The sequence below is a fragment of the Gouania willdenowi genome, unplaced genomic scaffold (genome assembly GCF_900634775.1).
Source record: "Gouania willdenowi unplaced genomic scaffold, fGouWil2.1 scaffold_248_arrow_ctg1, whole genome shotgun sequence".
Classification (NCBI taxonomy): Eukaryota; Metazoa; Chordata; class Actinopteri; order Blenniiformes; family Gobiesocidae; genus Gouania; species Gouania willdenowi.
The window spans coordinates 19,338-37,148 of NW_021145005.1; the positions used below are offsets into that span (position 1 = coordinate 19,338).

The 17,811-nt window shown below is 37.5% G+C and overlaps 1 protein-coding gene across 2 annotated transcripts; it reads right to left on the bottom strand.

Moving 5' to 3' along the window:
- Positions 1-299: 299 nt before the first annotated feature.
- Positions 300-17,411, bottom strand: LOC114459064 (uncharacterized). 2 transcript variants are annotated; one of them, XM_028441429.1, is made up of 7 exons: positions 17,327-17,411; positions 16,018-16,329; positions 5,280-5,561; positions 5,060-5,209; positions 1,920-1,945; positions 1,675-1,752; positions 300-593 (listed from the first exon to the last, which is right to left on the bottom strand). In XM_028441429.1, the coding sequence occupies exons 1-7, from the start codon at positions 17,370-17,372 to the stop codon at positions 537-539; spliced, it is 951 nt and encodes a 316-aa protein (XP_028297230.1). In that variant the 5' UTR covers positions 17,373-17,411; the 3' UTR covers positions 300-536. The 2 variants fall into 2 exon arrangements, with proteins under 2 accessions (XP_028297230.1, XP_028297229.1); XM_028441428.1 differs by having other exon boundaries at positions 16,018-16,332; positions 17,327-17,403.
- Between the last annotated feature and the right edge of the window lie 400 nt (positions 17,412-17,811).

Below are 17,811 nucleotides of genomic sequence, written 5' to 3' on the forward strand. Positions count from 1 at the left end.
TGGAAAGAATTTGGCTAAATTTGAACCAAATGTAATACTTTTATCACAAAATGGAGACTATTATTGAATTTCTGGTTAAGCTAACTCATTCAAATAAACAGGGATGTATTGTATTTATTGTTTCTTGATGGTTTTACTTGATGGCCTGTTAAAGTTATCATAATGTCAGAGTTTAGGCCAAACCCTAAAAAATGTGACAATATTTTGCACAGAAAAGTGTATTTTAAAGTATTTTTATTGAATATATGAGAATATTTAAGAAAAGAAGACAAAGCATACAACTGTGAATAACTGGCATCATGGCTTACAATTATAAAGTAAAAAGAAGTTAAAACATGTTCTAGTACCAGAGAAAACAATAATAAAATGATGTTTAATGTAAAACACTAAGAGCCACTGGTTTCCCATGTCTGCTGGAAACTAAAGAACAAAACAATCCAAACTGTTTATTTCATAAGTAGTTGTACTCGTTCTAGAAAAGCAGTATTGGCACTGACAGTAGGTGAAGTGTTGCCTTCACATTCACACGTTCTTCTTCACTTCTTGACCGTTGCATAAGTCACTTCTTCTTCACCTTCCTCTGGTTCTCTGACCTAAAGGAGACAATGGTGGAGTTTTGAGGTGATTGTGTATATTTAAAGAGAAACTAAACCCTGAACTAAAATGTCTTGATTATGGGCGTTTCTCTTGGAGCAGTAAGACACGCCCACTCAGGCAGCCGGTTAGAGCTGCCAGTGACAGAGCACCGTCTTCTCAACAACTACACATAATACAAAGCCCCCCCCCACACACACACACTTTTACTCACATACAGTCCCTGCTCTACTCCCCCCATGAACCTCAGAACACACACATAAAGACACACACAGCAGCGAGAAGTAAATGCATGTTCATTCACACACAGAGACAGACGGGGATACACACGATGTGTCTATAAATGTGACTGTGTGTCCGTGCACTGGGGGGAGGGGGAGCGGAAGGTTCTTCTGCCTGGTTTAAGCGCTTAATAATTCTTCGGTGTCTGTAAATAATGCTGACATGCTGACTAGCAAATGGTGTGATTTGGCAGAGAAAAAAAACCTTTGGATGTTCTGTGTATGGACCACAGACATATGACACAGACACGGCACAGCGAGGGTTAAAATGTGAACTACAGGCGGTTCTGCCTTTAAATCTGTATGTATGTCAATGTTTCTATGTTAATAAGTCCATGGCTTGGTTCTTCCTTGGATGGGTAGTATTGATGAGGTGATAAGTAACAAATACTTTGTTACTGTCCTTAAGTAGTTTTTCTGGTATTTGTATTTCTTATGAGTGTTAAATTCTCCAGATAAAAGATATGAAATTTGCTGGTTTAAAAACCCTGTCTTATTATTGAAGGGACATTAGTTTTACTTTTTACCTATGTACATTTAATAGCATGTACTTTTTTACCTTTACTCAAGTAAGGGAGCAACTTCAATATTTTTACTTTTACCAGAGTCGTTTTTTATTCAAGTATCTAAACTTTTACTTGAGTATTGACGACTAGTACTTTTGCCACCTCTGATTGCACATCACTGAATGATGATGTGTGCGTGTCTAGTTGTTGTGAATTCAAACCCAGTTTGGTTTCTTGTGCTTTAGCGACTCTGCTAAAGTGGGAGCAATGGTTTGACGTAGGGAGTCACTTACCTCTGAGCTGGGCAAGGCCTCTTGGTTTTGGCTTCTGTAGCTGACGGTGACATAAGTCACACTGCTCTCCTCCACATCCTGAGGTCAAACAAAGGAACAAATCACTTCCTCAGCAGGATTTATTGTATCAGCAGTTTAAATGTCTTTAGCTCAGGCCTGTCAAACACACTAAGTTTATCTGCATGGTGATGTAAAAAATAGCTGCAACAGTTTGTGAGAAGTGGTGAGTGTTTAAATATACTCACAGGAACACGAGCTCGCTTTGGGGCGTCTGTAACAAACCAATAATACAGATTATTATCTCAACCACTCAGCGATGCAAAGAGTTTTTATTGTCACAACCGTCAGCGACAGGAAGTGGAAAGTTACTTTTCTAGCTCAGCTCAAATCTTTAAAACATGAAAAGAAGCAGTTCAATAATAGAACATATAATCATAATACAGATGAATACTAACAAGGTTTAATTAACTGATTTTACATTTCAGAGTTTACTAAATTCTGTGTATATGTGACATCATCATCTGTCTCTTCTATGATTGCTAGACATTCATCCACCTGCATGAGGATTGAAAATTATCTCCTAATTTAATCCTCACTCAAAACTGTCCTCATTGGGAGATAGATTAACTCACAGAGGATTTTGTCTAATTGATGAACATCTTTTTTTTAAAAGACTAGTTTGAAACTGAAGTAGACTCATTCAGAAATAGAGAAACCTCTATTAAATGGTATCAAGAGCATAAACAGAAATGTCTAATTGTTTTGTTGCTTCTGATCTCTAGAAATGTTCAACCCAATCCTGGCACTGAAAAGTTGTAAAGCCTTGTTGATTTTAAATCAAGGGCAGATCTTGGTTTCATTCATTTAAATGTACACAGTCTATTTGCCAACATGGACATGGTTCACATATGGGAACTTTCACCTGATCCTGATGCAATTCTAATACCAGAGTCATGGTGAAACAAATCTATTTTGGATAAGGATGTTGGTATTGATGGTTACAGTGTCTAAAGCAGTGGTTCTCAAACTTCTTTGGCTCAAGTTCCACCTTTCTCTTAATTCCTTTGTCCGACTACGTCATTGTGCTTAGAAAACTATTTAAAAACAACTATAGAACATAATGATGAAATGAATGAGTGATAACACATTTTAAAGAATCTCATTTTGTAAATAAGTGGAAATAATCAGTATTAAATACAGTGATTTCCAACCTTTTTTTGATCGTGACCACATTTTGATATCAAGAATTTCTGGCGACCCCAAAAACATTTTTTTCTAGAATTAGTTTTTTTACCATGTTTAAGCTCAGATACAGTTATTATTCTTTTTTTTTTTTACTGCATTTAAGCTTAACTAGATTTATATTTCACAAAGCAAACGTGTAAAAATACAGTTGTTTAAGATTTTAGAGCGCACGTGGCTTCGTGATTAGCTCGTCCGCCTCACAGCAAGAAGATTCTGGGTTCAAGCCCTGGGGTGGACACCTGAGTTCTTTCTGTGTGGAGTTTGCATGTTCTCCCCGTGCTGTGTGGGTTTCCTCCTGGTACTACGGCTTCCTCCCAAAAACATGACTTGACTCTAAAAATTGCCCATAGGAGTGAATGAGAGTGAGTGGTTGTTTGTCTGTGTTGCCCTGTGATGGACTGACGCCCTGTCCAGGGTGTACCCCCGCCCAGCGCCCAATGAGAGCCGGATATTGGCACCGGCAGACCCCCATGACCCTGTGAGACAGGAGCAAGTGGGTTTGAAAATGGATGGATGGATATTTTGATTTTAAAGAAATTTCAGGTGACCCCATTTAAACATTAGGTGACCCCACATAGAATCTCAACCCCAAGGTTGAAAAACACTGATTTAGTGGCTTCTGAATAGATTTATTTCTATAGTTTTATTCATTTCCGGTCATCTCACGCCTGGGGTGGAACCAAGACTGACACTTTATTTGTTCATTTTCCACTTTCTCTCTCTCTCTCTCTCTCTCTCTCTCTCTCTCTCTCTCAAGTACCCCCTGTAGTTCCATCGCGTACCCCCATTTGAGAAACACTGGTCTGTAGGACAAAGTAAGTTTCATGTAAATCTGCTCTTGTCCAAATCAGTGAGTAAGAAATTAGAATTTTTAGCTTTTGACCTTGAAGAATCCAAAACACTTCATTTGACTGTTAATGGGTGTTATAGACCCCCTATTGATACCAGTGATGCTTTACCATCAATGATGAATCAATGAAGTCAAATAAAGTTCTCTCTATGGGAGACTTAAATCTAAATCTGTTACAAACAGTCTGAGATGACCTCAAACCTTTTTGTAATTCATTGAATCTGTTTCAGGTGGTGAATGGTTCTACAAGACCAAACCTTAAATGTCTGATAAATCTACCTTTATTAACCTGATACTAACAAATGTTCCTCATGAATGACATCACTGACCATCGTGTTATTGTCTGAATAGCAAAAATTCCTCAGATCAAGCCTCGAATTGTTATGAGACAAAATCTACAGCAAATTGTGGATCATTAGAGCAGAATTCAGATAATTCCTGATATTTAAAGTGCATAGACATTCTCCTATGCAGGGTTGGGGTCAATTTTCAGTTACTTATTCAAATTATTTTTTATCGTCAAAGTCAATTACAATTACGTTCTCAATGACTAAATTTCAATTACATTTAATCACAAATACTGAGTCTGAAATAAATAACCTAATAAAAGTTAACATTCCTCTTGTGTTAGCTTTCTGTTAGCATCTGAAATATCTATCATCTCATTTATTTCATATCTATTGGTTACCTTGTTAGGTTTTATAATCAATGAAAATATAGGTTTTAATATTTTTAGTGTGGGCGTCTGAGACTTTTATGTGTCAGTTTATCCTTAGATTTACATTTTTGTTAAATGGTCAAATGTGGTAAAGCTTGATATGAAACATATTTTAATAATTGTTAACTACATATGTGTAGAACTGTACATAGAACTGTAACATGGTTCCTCAGTTTTGTGTTAAATTATAATTGTATTTGATATTTTTTTATAGAATATCATGGCAAAGTAATTTATCTAAACTCAATTACAATTTAATTACAATTATGACAATAAGTAATTAAAATTAAGCATAATTGTAATTACTTATCAATTACACAATTACAATTGTAAATGACCCCAACCCTGCTCCTATGATTCTCTGACTGTGAAAAATCAGATGCTATAAATAAGTTTTATAAAGTCAAACCTTTTGTGTATTTAACACACATTTAAAACACTGGGAAACTAAAACTACAAAACACACACACACATACACACACACACGCACACACACACACACACACACACACACACACACACACACACACACACACACACACACACACACACACACACACACACACACACACCTTCTGCTGCTCCAGTTTTCCTCCTGGATTTGATGAAAACAGTCAGACCAACTATGACCAGGATGGTCAACAGTCCGACTGAGGCTACGATGATGATGATGATGATGATGATCTTGTTTGGAGTCGAATCAGTCGTTAAATCAACTGGAGCTGAAAACAATGAAGAACATATAAAGACAGTGTTTACATGTTAAAGGTGAGATTTGATTGGTCGTCCTACCTGTAGACACAAGTGTGTAGTCAGCAGAAATCTTCACTTCATTGTTATCAACAAACTGGCAGGTGTATCTTCTGTTGTGGTTAATCTGATGTGTTATTATCAGATCAGAAACACATTTCTTCTGTCTACTATAATAGACTTCATCATCATCTTGCTTCAGTTCATCTCTCTCCTCATCCAGCCATCTCAGGCTGCCTTTTACACAATAGATGTATCTGTCCCTCCACAGAGTGCACGTCAGTGTGACTCCTCCCATTGGATCAGTGCTTTGATTTGCTGAGACTGAGGAAAATGTTGTTACGGCAGAATTTACGGTTGACCTCATTTAGTGACATGATTCATTGCTCTGGTTGAATGATGGAATCCAGGAGAAGCATTGATGATTTTATATAAAAAGTTTATTCTATTGCTAAGTAAAAAGGTACAAAATGGAACAAAGTGAAACAAAATTAGCGTCCGTCCAGGCGGACGTCCGAAGGAAGTGCCGCGCCCCGCTCCAACAGTTTCAAAGCTTAAGCTTTTTATACAGATAAGAATAGGTCCCAACAGTGAGAGACAAAAGGGAGGGAGTCAGATGCCCATAGTGGAAATGTTGGAGGATGATGAAGATGTTATGAGAAGGTTTGGCTCCAGTCTTTATCTGTCTTGATAAGTGTGTGCGTCAGTGTGTGTCTGCATGTGAGCAGAGATTCCTTGGCAGAGACTGTGCTGCACTGAGAATAATACGATCTGTACTGTTTAATCATGATTCAGCTGTTCAAAAGTGTAAAGATTAATGGAGTCGTCATGTATTAAAACATGACAAATTGTACACATGAACATACATTTGAGGATATGATGATGAATATAAAAATTGCCATAACATTCCCCACTTTTGGTCGCCTCAACGACCAAATCAAGAAACAAAATTATTATATTCCACCTTTGCTGTCTGTCAGGGTTAACCATTAGCATCGTTATTGTCATACATTGGATATATTCTTCTTTTGTGAGGCACAGATATATCAAGAAAAATGTGGAAATAAACTTCTTCATCATTATTATTAATGGCATGAATCATCAAAAATCATCCTTTATTACATCTAGATAAGCAAAAATCATCATTTGCATCAAGGACATCACTCGTCTTCATCGGCTGAGTTCAGTGGTAACTGGGGTCACCAATAGCCATGGTTAGAATCACCGCACTTGATTGGCTGCATCATGAGTGAAGAACCTTGAGTATTTTCCTCAATCGTAGCAGAAGGGTTTATGACTGTATTCCTGCAGCTAGGTGTGAGGTTGTCCTCCCTCAACCTAGCTATGAGCATTTGGTGTGGCTTATAAACAAAGCTAGGCCCTTGTTCTAGAGAGTTTTCTTGTGTGTGTGTCTCAGTGGCCTTGTGTGTGTGTCTCAGTGGCCTTGTCGGTTCCCCCTTCATTGTGCGGTCAGCCTCCGTCTCAGCATCAGCTGGTCTCGGCAATCATCTTGGATTCATGTCGCCCGCTGTGCGACCTTCACTGCCGTGTGGGTCGTTCATTTCGGTCGGCGTTGTAGATGATTGGTTGTTGTCTGAGGAAGGGTAGTCTCCACACACCTGGCAACCTCTCTTGGTATCGGCTGGTACCTGAACAGAAGGGGGGAAAAAACACCAAAACAAAACTCTTGGGATTGGCTGGTACCTGAACACAGGCGCGATCCCACTACTGAGGCTTTAGCTGGTACCTGGTACCTGGTAGGCTTTAGCTGGTACCTGGACAGAAAAAAAAAGGGGGGGGGGGGGAAAAACAAAACAGAACAAAACAAAACAAAATAAAATAAAACGAAATGAAATAAAATAAAATAAAATAAAATAAAATAAAATAGAATAGAATAGAATAGAATAGAATAGAATAGAATAGAATAAAAGTTTAGGGGTGTTAGGTTTGGTTAACTAACTAAATGAATAGTTAGTATGGCCAGGAAGGCAGAGACAGGTCAGAGGTCAGGATCTGAGAGCTTTTCAGATCCTAAAAGCTGCTGCTGCACAATCACACAATGGTTAGGTGTGGGTTAGTGAGCTTTTAGCCATGCTAGCTCTGTAGCCCATTCGCACGCGAGTGGGAAAATATGAGGCTGAAAGAAAAGCAGGAAGTATTAATTCGATTTTCTTTTCCTGGAGTAAGAAGAAGCACAGCTGGAGTTGCAGTGATTATCTGTGGTACGTCTACTTACCTGGTGAGAAGCAACAATTTGAGAACCACTGTTTACAAGGACATGCAAGTCGGACGGAGAAGGACATGCACGTCAGATGGAGAAGTGTGGAGTGTGATTACATGTCTTCTCAAGATGAATACATACAATTGGGAGACATGGAGATGTGAGAAAACTAAATGAGTTTAACCAAATAAATAAATAATGTTATTTATTTATTTAAATTGTTTGTTTCATTTTTTCTTTGCTATCTCTTATTTGTGAAGGAGAAATCTTATTCTATCCTTTATTTATTCTGAATAATGTTAACACTCCACACCTGATTACATAGCCTAATTCTTTTATAGAGCTGAATTTGTCAGTTCATTTATTTCATTATTTCCCTCATAATTATTATTTGAGATGTAATTTACTTAATTTTGAAGGTCAATTGGTGGCAAAAGTGTCTCCTATTCTGTGTCTGAACCAGAGTTTAGCAAGATTATTGGCCCTTTAAGGTTAGACAGAATTAAAGTTAAGTTGAGTCGAACAATCATATTGTCTTTTGCTCTCTGTATTTATCCCATTCGTAGGGGTGACGAGCCCCAGCACGGTTTGGAGAGCTTCCTTAAATGCTTGGAAGTTACTCAACTTTAAACTTATTTCAATCAATTATCAAGAATTTCAGGAGGACCCTTTTTTAAATCTCAGGCGACCCAGATTGGGCCACCAACCCAATGTTGAGAACACTTAATTTTTCCCTTAAAAGTGTCTAAACCCAGTGAAGGTGTTTTATGGTCTTGCACGCTAAGTGCTGGTGGAACAAGAAGAAAATAGTTGGAGGGTTTGATGTATATTTTCCTATGATAAAATATAAATAAAAAACCAGAGGGACGTTGGCCCGCTCCCTTCCCTTTTTTTACATAAGAATACATTTGGATTCTTAAAACCATATGATAAATATCATTGGAAAATCACTTATCTGATCATTTTGGATGTGTCTCCGTTTTCCTCTCTCTTGTGTCCGCCTGCCTTTGTGCCCTCCAACCTCCTCGACCTCCTCCTCCTCAGCCTTAAAAGGTCAAAGCCAGGGTCAACTGTACGCTCCTTTTGGAAATTTGAAGATCTGTCCCCACTTTTGCAGTTGGATTGGAAGTCTCTGTAGTCTCTGGAATAGATATTATGTTAGAACATCCACAATATGTCATATTGTCACGTGTCTATTTCAATCTATTTCCCCTTTGCTTCCCAGTTACAGTTATGGACAATACTTCCCTTTAATTCTCATCCTTCATCATAAGAGCGGTGACTAGGCATGGCGGCTGGAGGAGACAGGATCGGAGTCGAGAAGGCGGTGGCATTCTGTTAGGAAACACTCAGAAACAGAAAGAGAGGAAACCATTAAGACTTAACTGGATAATTTAAAATATCTCTTTTCTTTAGTTGGATCTGATTCGTCTCCTTACAGCGACCTGTATTTTGGAAAAAGCTACATAATAACAACAACTAAGACGAAGACGTAGACAAGTGCACACCACAACGAGTATACACATATAACAACAAAAAACATGGACACTGAACATGAACAGTAAGGTCAGTCAAGGTCAAAGCCAGTCATTCCACTGAAAGTGGTATCATATATAAAAACGTCGTTTGGTGTTTTTAAACACCCAGAAAAAGAACCTTTAAAACCTGGTAACTTTTTAGAAGGCCCAAGGCCTAAAACCTTAATTTTTAACAAGCAGCAGTGTTTTCTGAACACCCCACTACATAATTGGCAAAAACAGGGAGAAGATCAAGTGCATCAGAACCCAGGAGGAAAAGAAGGTGAAACAGAGGAACATGTGTAGTCAAACAGCCATTCATCGGTCAATCACTCAATGACACGTCCACAGCACATTCGCACTCACAACGCGGTTCTCTCAGGCATACGTAACGTGTCATCATTCAGTCATTCATGCACCGCACACGTTCATGCCTCAATTTTCACGTCCATGCATTCACAAGGTTTTGCTGCAGTGTCTAAGTGGAATATAGGTCTCATCTAACCCACCAGCGGCGATAGCCAGTCCACCTCGTCTCTCGGGGTCAATGAGCTCTTATTGCCCCCCCATGCTTGGCAACCTTTTAGTGTTAATTAATTGCTTTTTACTGGTATTGTCTGATTACTAAGAGGTACGCTCCTTTTTACATCCGCCTTGGCGGAGTCTACACTTAGAGTATTGTCCCTTGCAGTACTGACAGTCTGCTCATCTGCTGATCAGGCAGGAATCGCATGGCCATGCCTAACAACAAACTCAACCGCGGTACCAAACCGCGGGAAACTCTCAACAGCTGCAAATTCCAGAAACTTAAAACAAATATCTGAATTAGCCGGAGACCCTCTCAACCTGGCCTTATGAAAATATAAAGTAGGGAGAATTTCCAGGGAACCTACCAACTTCTGACTTTATGAAAAATATAAAGTTGGGAGGAGTATGGGGGAAGGGTAACCTCTCAACCTGTGACTTTATTTAAAATATAAAGCTAGGGAGAATTTCAAACTCGACCACTCGTTACTCCGGAGATTAAAAAAACCCTCCGAATTAGCAGGAGAATTATAAACCAACGCAGACTGTCAGGACTTTCCTTTGGGCACTTCTTAAGATTGAACGGAGCACGCAACCTCTAATAACCCTCACTCTAAGGGAACGTAGAAATTTGTTCAGAACGGTCTTCGGTTACCAAGCATGTATCAAATCAGGTGGACCACTATCCCCCTAAGACTGCTTTCCCTAGCAAGGTCTATCCTTTTTCTGCACATTAAACCAGGACTTCTTGTTTGAAAAGTAATTGCCTATGTACTCATAGCAACTAATGGGACATTTTTTCTCAGGAAAAATTTGGTACCCCCCCCCCTGCTGTCGAGTGGCTTTGGGCCGGCCAGACAGTCCGACGCGGTTAAGGGGGGAGCGCGCAAAATGAAAACAATGAATGTTGAACTAGGCTGTCTGTCGCAAGCAGCTTCAAAAGGGTAAGGTACAGATTGTTTACGAAGGTATCGGTCAAAAAAATGTCAAAATTTAAACTTGTTGAGGCTGCAGTCCTCAATCTCTGTCTCAATTTTCCTGAAATTGAGTAAAAACAAAAGAGAAAAAGAAGAATCATTCAGAAATAACAAAGGAGAAAAACGTGTGAGCTCAAAAAAATCATGGCCAATAAAAATTAAAACTTCAGCTCCAAAAGCTGAGGCAACAGAGGGCTCTGTCTTCAGCGGATGTAACCATATCTTGCATTGTGGGGGGCCTCCCCTCAATCAAGAAAATAAATGAAAGAAAAGCAAACAAAAACAACCTTATCAGTAACACTATTTTCTTCCCCTTTGTTTGTTGTTTTCTCATAAAGGCCAAAGCAGTGTAAATAAATGAGCAACATAATGAATAAAAGCAAAGATAAATGATGGGCACACTTGATCTCATGTGGCAAACAGAAGGGTTCTGTGTGAAGTTCTGGTGGTCCTGTGTTTCTCATAGTTGTGAATGTGGGTGTGTGACTGTATGTCTGGTCTGTCTGCGTGTGAGAGAATAAATGAAAACAAAATAATCTAGTGCACAGTCAGAAGATAGAGGGGTTAGTATTGTGCGAAGGAGAAGCTTGTTGGCTATTTGCTAGTTGTCCCCCTCCATGCCAAAGTTCAAGGCTAAAGTGATTTAGCACTACCACCAAAGGCTGTGGTGGACTTCTTGTTGCTTGGTATCCTTGTGGCTTTTGAAACAGTGTCTTTTTGGTGAAGATTTCCAGCAGACGTGTGACCAGTCTGCAGTTGCTGCCCATCATTCAGGCAGTAGTCGTGGCATTTAACTCGCAACTCATTGGTGGGGGAGTGTCCAACCACTCCGACGCCCACAGGTTCTCAGTCTTTGATGATGGGGCATTGGCATGCGGCCCATTCATAGACGATGAAGAGTTGACTTGGGACTGAGCGAGTTATTTCAGCATTGCTTTGCTGAATGGGAGTTGAGTCCTTGAGTCCTGAAAGGTCACACACCTTTGATTGTCCATTTCCTTCTGATGCTTGGTCCTTTGAATGATGTTGACATTCCATTAGCGTAAGAGTTGAAGGTGATTTCATTCTTTCATTGAAGATGTCGTTTCTTCAGGGGACAACCACAAAGCCAACAGAAACTAACAATTTAAATAATAAAAAATGATAATGATGGTAACAGTAATATTAAAATAAAATAAAATGAAATACTGTATTCATCTGTGTGTGTGTGTTTGAGTGTGTGTTGCCCATCAAACATGAAATCAAAATAAAATTTAAAATAAAAATAAAAATAGTGTCTGTGTGTAATGGCACTATTCTATCGGCAGGGGAGAAGTGAGAAATCACAATGTTGTGTCACAAGTGTGTAGTGCACTAAACTGGCCAGTGAGGGGCGCCACCTCTCTCTTGGGATGGGTGTGGCTGTGCGTGTGCGTGCGCCCATGCGCGTGCCTGTGTGTGTGCTCTCTCTCTCTCTCCCTTTCTCTCTCTCTGTGTGTGTGTGTGTGTGTGTGTGTGTGTGTGTGTGTGTGTGTGTGTGTGTGTGTGTGGTCACACGTCCAAAAAAAAAAGAAAAAAAAACACAGCTCTCTGTCTTTCTCTCTCTTGTGTGTGTGTGTGTGTGTTTGAGAGAGAAAAAAAAACAAAAGCTGACACTCGTCCAAATGAAAGCATTAAAGCCAAGCCAAAGGGAGAAATCTGATTCCACGTTTAAACAAAATAAAAACAAAGATAAAAAAAAGTAAAACTCGCCTGAAAGCATGATCTGAGTTCACATCATACCAAGATTGTATATGCGTATGCATATATTATTTGTTTATTGGATTGTTCATCTGTTTGATTCACAGAAACACAATTTAGGTTAGATTCGGGGTTTTAATCTATTTTGCTTTCGGTACAGAGGTGAACTCAGATCATGGCACCGCTGGGATGTTTTGGAAACCTTGTTGCCCGTCTATCTCTGGTCAGGACCTCACAGGCTGTCTGTGGGTGTCCGAACAAAACCAAAGTAAATAATGACCAGCCGTATTTTATGCCTAAACAAAATATCCGAGCCCGAAGAAAACCAGAGAGAACCTACAGCATTAAAAAGCATAGAACCTCAACCATTTGAGCCCTTCTCATGGCTATTCACTGCGTCAAAACACAGAACAGCTGAGGATCAAAATCAAAGCTCAAAGCTGAAAATCAATACAATGCTTGACTGGTTCCAAAAAAAAATCAACACAGAGCGAATATATATATATGTAAATGAAAATTTATACATATATGTTTATAAAGGCAGCTTTACCTTAGTCCGAATTGGTGTTTGAGGTTCAACCGATGGTTCGTGCTCCAGTCTCTGTCCGAGGGCGGACCACCGCGGGCCAGCCCCGGGGCTTCAAATGTGTCGACCCAGTGCTGGTCCACGATCGACGCCCCACAGAGCAGAAGATGGATTCAATTCGTCGACGCCAATTGTTACGGCAGAATTTACGGTTGACCTCATTTAGTGACATGATTCATTGCTCTGGTTGAATGATGGAATCCAGGAGAAGCATTGATGATTTTATATAAAAAGTTTATTCTATTGCTAAGTAAAAAGGTACAAAATGGAACAAAGTGAAACAAAATTAGCGTCCGTCCAGGCGGACGTCCGAAGGAAGTGCCGCGCCCCGCTCCAACAGTTTCAAAGCTTAAGCTTTTTATACAGATAAGAATAGGTCCCAACAGTGAGAGACAAAAGGGAGGGAGTCAGATGCCCATAGTGGAAATGTTGGAGGATGATGAAGATGTTATGAGAAGGTTTGGCTCCAGTCTTTATCTGTCTTGATAAGTGTGTACGTCAGTGTGTGTCTGCATGTGAGCAGAGATTCCTTGGCAGAGACTGTGCTGCACTGAGAATAATACGATCTGTACTGTTTAATCATGATTCAGCTGTTCAAAAGTGTAAAGATTAATGGAGTCGTCATGTATTAAAACATGACAAATTGTACACATGAACATACATTTGAGGATATGATGATGAATATAAAAATTGCCATAACAATGTGAAAGTATGCAAATAATTAAATGAACAGTGATATTTGTGGTCAGTACCAGGGTTGGAGTCAATTACATTGTTCAGTTACAATTACTGTAAGTTTTCAATTACAAATATTAGGAACAGCTGCAATAATGTCATGTTACTCACGTGTTAAAATGTTCAGAAACACATTTGTGTTTCGTTCATATGTGTTCCTATAGTAACATCTGTAAACTCCTGCGTCCTCAGAGGAGATGTTTGTGATGGTCAAAGAACATCTACGGCCCAGACTCAGTTTATCAGCTTGAGGTGAATCTTCATTAATCTGTCCATCACTAACAATGGTATCAATAGTAAACATGTCTCTGTAGTAAAACCATTTAATGCTAGAACATGATGTTTTAGATGAATCCACACTGTTACAGGACATGATGACCTCATCTCCAGCTCTGTGATAGATGTTGATGTAGTCACTGCTTCCTGCTGCAAAGAAACAGATTACAATTAAATATGTAATTGCGTAATTGATAATTTATGATAATTATGGCATAATTATAATTGTGAATGTCATTTTAAAAATATGTTGCTGTCGTAATCATAATTAAATTGTAATTGAGTTTAGATAATTGACTTTGTAATTGTAATTGCCATGAAAAATCTATAAAATTGATCAATTATAATTTAACACAAAACTGGGGAACCATGTTACAGTTCTATGTACAGTTCTACACATATGTAGTTAACAATTATTAAAATATGTTTCAGATCAAGCTTTACCACATTTTACCATTAAAAAATATATAAATCTAAAGGTAAACTGACACATAAAAGTCTCAGACGCCCACACTAAAAATATTAAAACCTATATTTTAATTGATTATAAAACCTAACAAGGTAACCAATAGATATGAAATAAATGAGATGATAGATATTTGTTTTTAGTGTATTTTACAGCTGATTTAGGACCAGTTGTCATTAGAGATGCTAACAGAAAGATAACACAAGAGGAAGGTTAACTTTTATTAGCTTATTTATTTGAGACAGTCATTTTGATTCTTTGTAATTAGAATTTAGTCATTGAGAATGTAATTATAATTTACTTTCTGAGGATAATAAATAATTGGAATTTATTTATAATTGGAAAAATTGCTGGCCACTGTAATCGTAATTGACAACATTTACAACCATGACAACACACTACTCTCTAATTTATTGTAAAAACTTCGTAAAAAATCAATATATATGTGTTATGTGTATATGTACATATGTGTAAATACATTTTCATTTCTGGGATTTATAAGTATATCTGTGGTTCTGGTATTGTTATATGTATTCATAATTCTATTTATATAATCTATTATAATATATCTATAATTCTGATATTTATGAATGTATTTATAATTCTATTTATATAATTCATAATATATTTGTAATTCTGGTATTTTTGCACTATGTTGTGGTTGCACTGGTTCACTGCTTTTTTAGATGTGCCAATTCACACCTGTTTTACAGTTTCTGCAATTATAAATGTGATCGATTATGTAAAACATCTATACTATATATCTCACAAGTCTCATAGTTTTTTATTGAATCATGTGACCCCCTCTGATCATGTGACCTAATCATCCCATGTATATATGCAGGTGTGTCAGAGCTATTTCCTAAGTCTGATGAAGGGCTAAGGCCTGAAAGACATTTTTGGTGAGCATTACAGCTGTGCAGATCTATCACATTTCTTTCAAATGTTTCCTCAGCCTCAGATCTGTGATGTTCCTCTTTGTGGTGATCTCACTGAGCACGCCCAGAACGTCAGCACCGGATTTCATCACATTTCTCTGCTTTTTAAACTCACACTGTTCAACTATCAACTGGTGTTCAGGCAGAACAACATAGAGACACAAAGAAAGTCAACCATAAGCAGTTTTTCCAATTACAATTCAATTACAATTATTATTTATCTTCAGAAAGTCATTTACAATTACAACTCAATTATGATTACAGCGACCAGCATTTTTTCATCATTTTTAAATCAGACGTTAAATCAACTGGAGCTGAAAACAATGAAGAACATATAAAGACAGTGTTTACATGTTAAAGGTGAGATTTGATTGGTCGTCCTACCTGTAGACACAAGTGTGTAGTCAGCAGAAATCCTCACTTCATTGTTTATAACAAACTGGCAGGTGTATCTTCTGTTGTGGTTAATCTGATGTGTTATTATCAGATCAGAAACACAGTTCTTCTGTCTACTATAATAGACTTCATCACCATCTTGCTTCAGTTCATCTCTCTCCTCATCCAGCCATCTCAGGATGTCTTCTTCACAATAGATGTATGTGTACACCCACAGAGTGCACGTCAGTGTGACTCCTCCCACTGGATCAGTGCTTTGTTTTGCTGAGACTGAGGAAAATGTGAAAGAATCCAAAGAATTAAATGAACAGTGAGATTTGTGGTCAGTACCAGGGTTGGTGTCAAATATATTTTTCAGTTACAATTACTGTAAGTTTTCAATTACAAATATTAGGAACAGCTGCAATAATGTCATGTTACTCACTTGTTAAAATGTTCAGATACACATATGTGTAGTGTTCATATGTGTTCCCATAGTTACATCTGTAAAGTCCTGCGTCCTCAGAGGAGATGTTTGTGATGATCAAAGAACATCTACGGCCCAGACTCAGTTTATCAGCTTGAGGTGAATCTTCATTAATCTGTCCATCACTAACAATGGTATCAGTAGTAAACATGTCTCTGTAGTAAAACCAGTCAACACTAGAACATGATGTTTCAGATGAATTCACACTGTTACAGGACATGATGACCTCATCTCCAGCTCTGTGATAGATATAGATGTCGTCACTGCTGCCTGCTGCAAAGAAACACAGAGCAGTCGTTATAAAGTTATAAAATAAAACAGGGATGGGGTCAATTATAATTGTAATTGCATAATTGATAATTTATGACAATTATGGCATAATTATGATTGTAATTGTAATTTAAAAAATCTGTTGCTGACGTAATTGTAGTTAATTTGTAATTGAGTTTAGATTCTTGACTTTGTAATTGTAATTGCCATGAAAAATCTATAAAAATGATCAATTATAATTTAACAGAAAACTGGGGAACCATGTTACAGTTCTATGTACAGTTCTACACATATGTAGTTAACAATTATTAAAATATGTTTCATATCAAGCTTTACCACATTTTACCATTAAAAAATATATACATCTAAAGGTAAACTGACACGTAAAAGATATTTGTTCCTCTTAGTTACTCTTACACACAATACCTTCAGATTTATCTTTGTAAGTTTTTAAAATACATTATTTCATTTTATTTCCACAAATGTAAAAACTGAAAGTTTTTCATAAACTAAAAGAAGAAGAAGAGGAAGCTCCAAATAAAAAACCTTCTTAACATAAATTTGTAATTTTCATTTTGTGGCCCTAAATTAGGTCCATACTCCTTCATTGTGTTCTCCTAATCATTTTCTACTGTTTGTTCAAAGAAATAAACTCATTTGATCAAAGTAATCACAACTTGAGTAAATTCAATTTTCTAACTTAAAACTGATGTATTTCAGCTTTTTGGGTCCATTATTATCTGACTGAAATAAAACTAACTTTAAACTAAGTTTTGTTTTTTTTTTCTTTTTCCAAAATGAGCTCTTTTTTAAAATAAATATAACTATTTGCCTTTAAACTTGATATGAAATGGTATTTTGTCAATATTCTCTCACCATCCATATGTTTTTAACACATGTCTAGTTTTTTTTTATCACTAATTCATTAAAACAAATGAAATCCAAAGCATCTACTCTGTTAAATGATAAAACAACATCAACAGAAGAAGAAGTTTACCTCCAAGCACGAGCACAAAGAGCAGAGTGAGCTGCAGGAGAAGCATTCTGCTGTAGATCAATGTTTCTAATGTTTCCTCACACTCTGATCTGTGATGTCATAAAAAGTGGAAGAGGAGTTTAAATGGGTGGGGGGTATGAATATAAAAATATAAAAACACATTATACAGTGATTCTAAACTAACGTCTCCTTTAAATAATGTGCTACACACACAAGGCCAAACAGGATGAAACAGTTCAACTTTATCACCAAAAAAGGAAATTACAAAGTCGACTATAGCGAACACAGAACATCACAGCAGAGACACTGACAATAATGAACAGTCACATTATTCCAACAGTCTACACTCATTTCACTACATTTATGATTCTTGTAAAAAAAAAAAAACCATTTCCAAAATGTAATTAAAAAAATGTGGTGACACTTTATTTGAAGGGGTATAGATAAGGCTGACATTACACTGTCATTATTATGATATGACACAT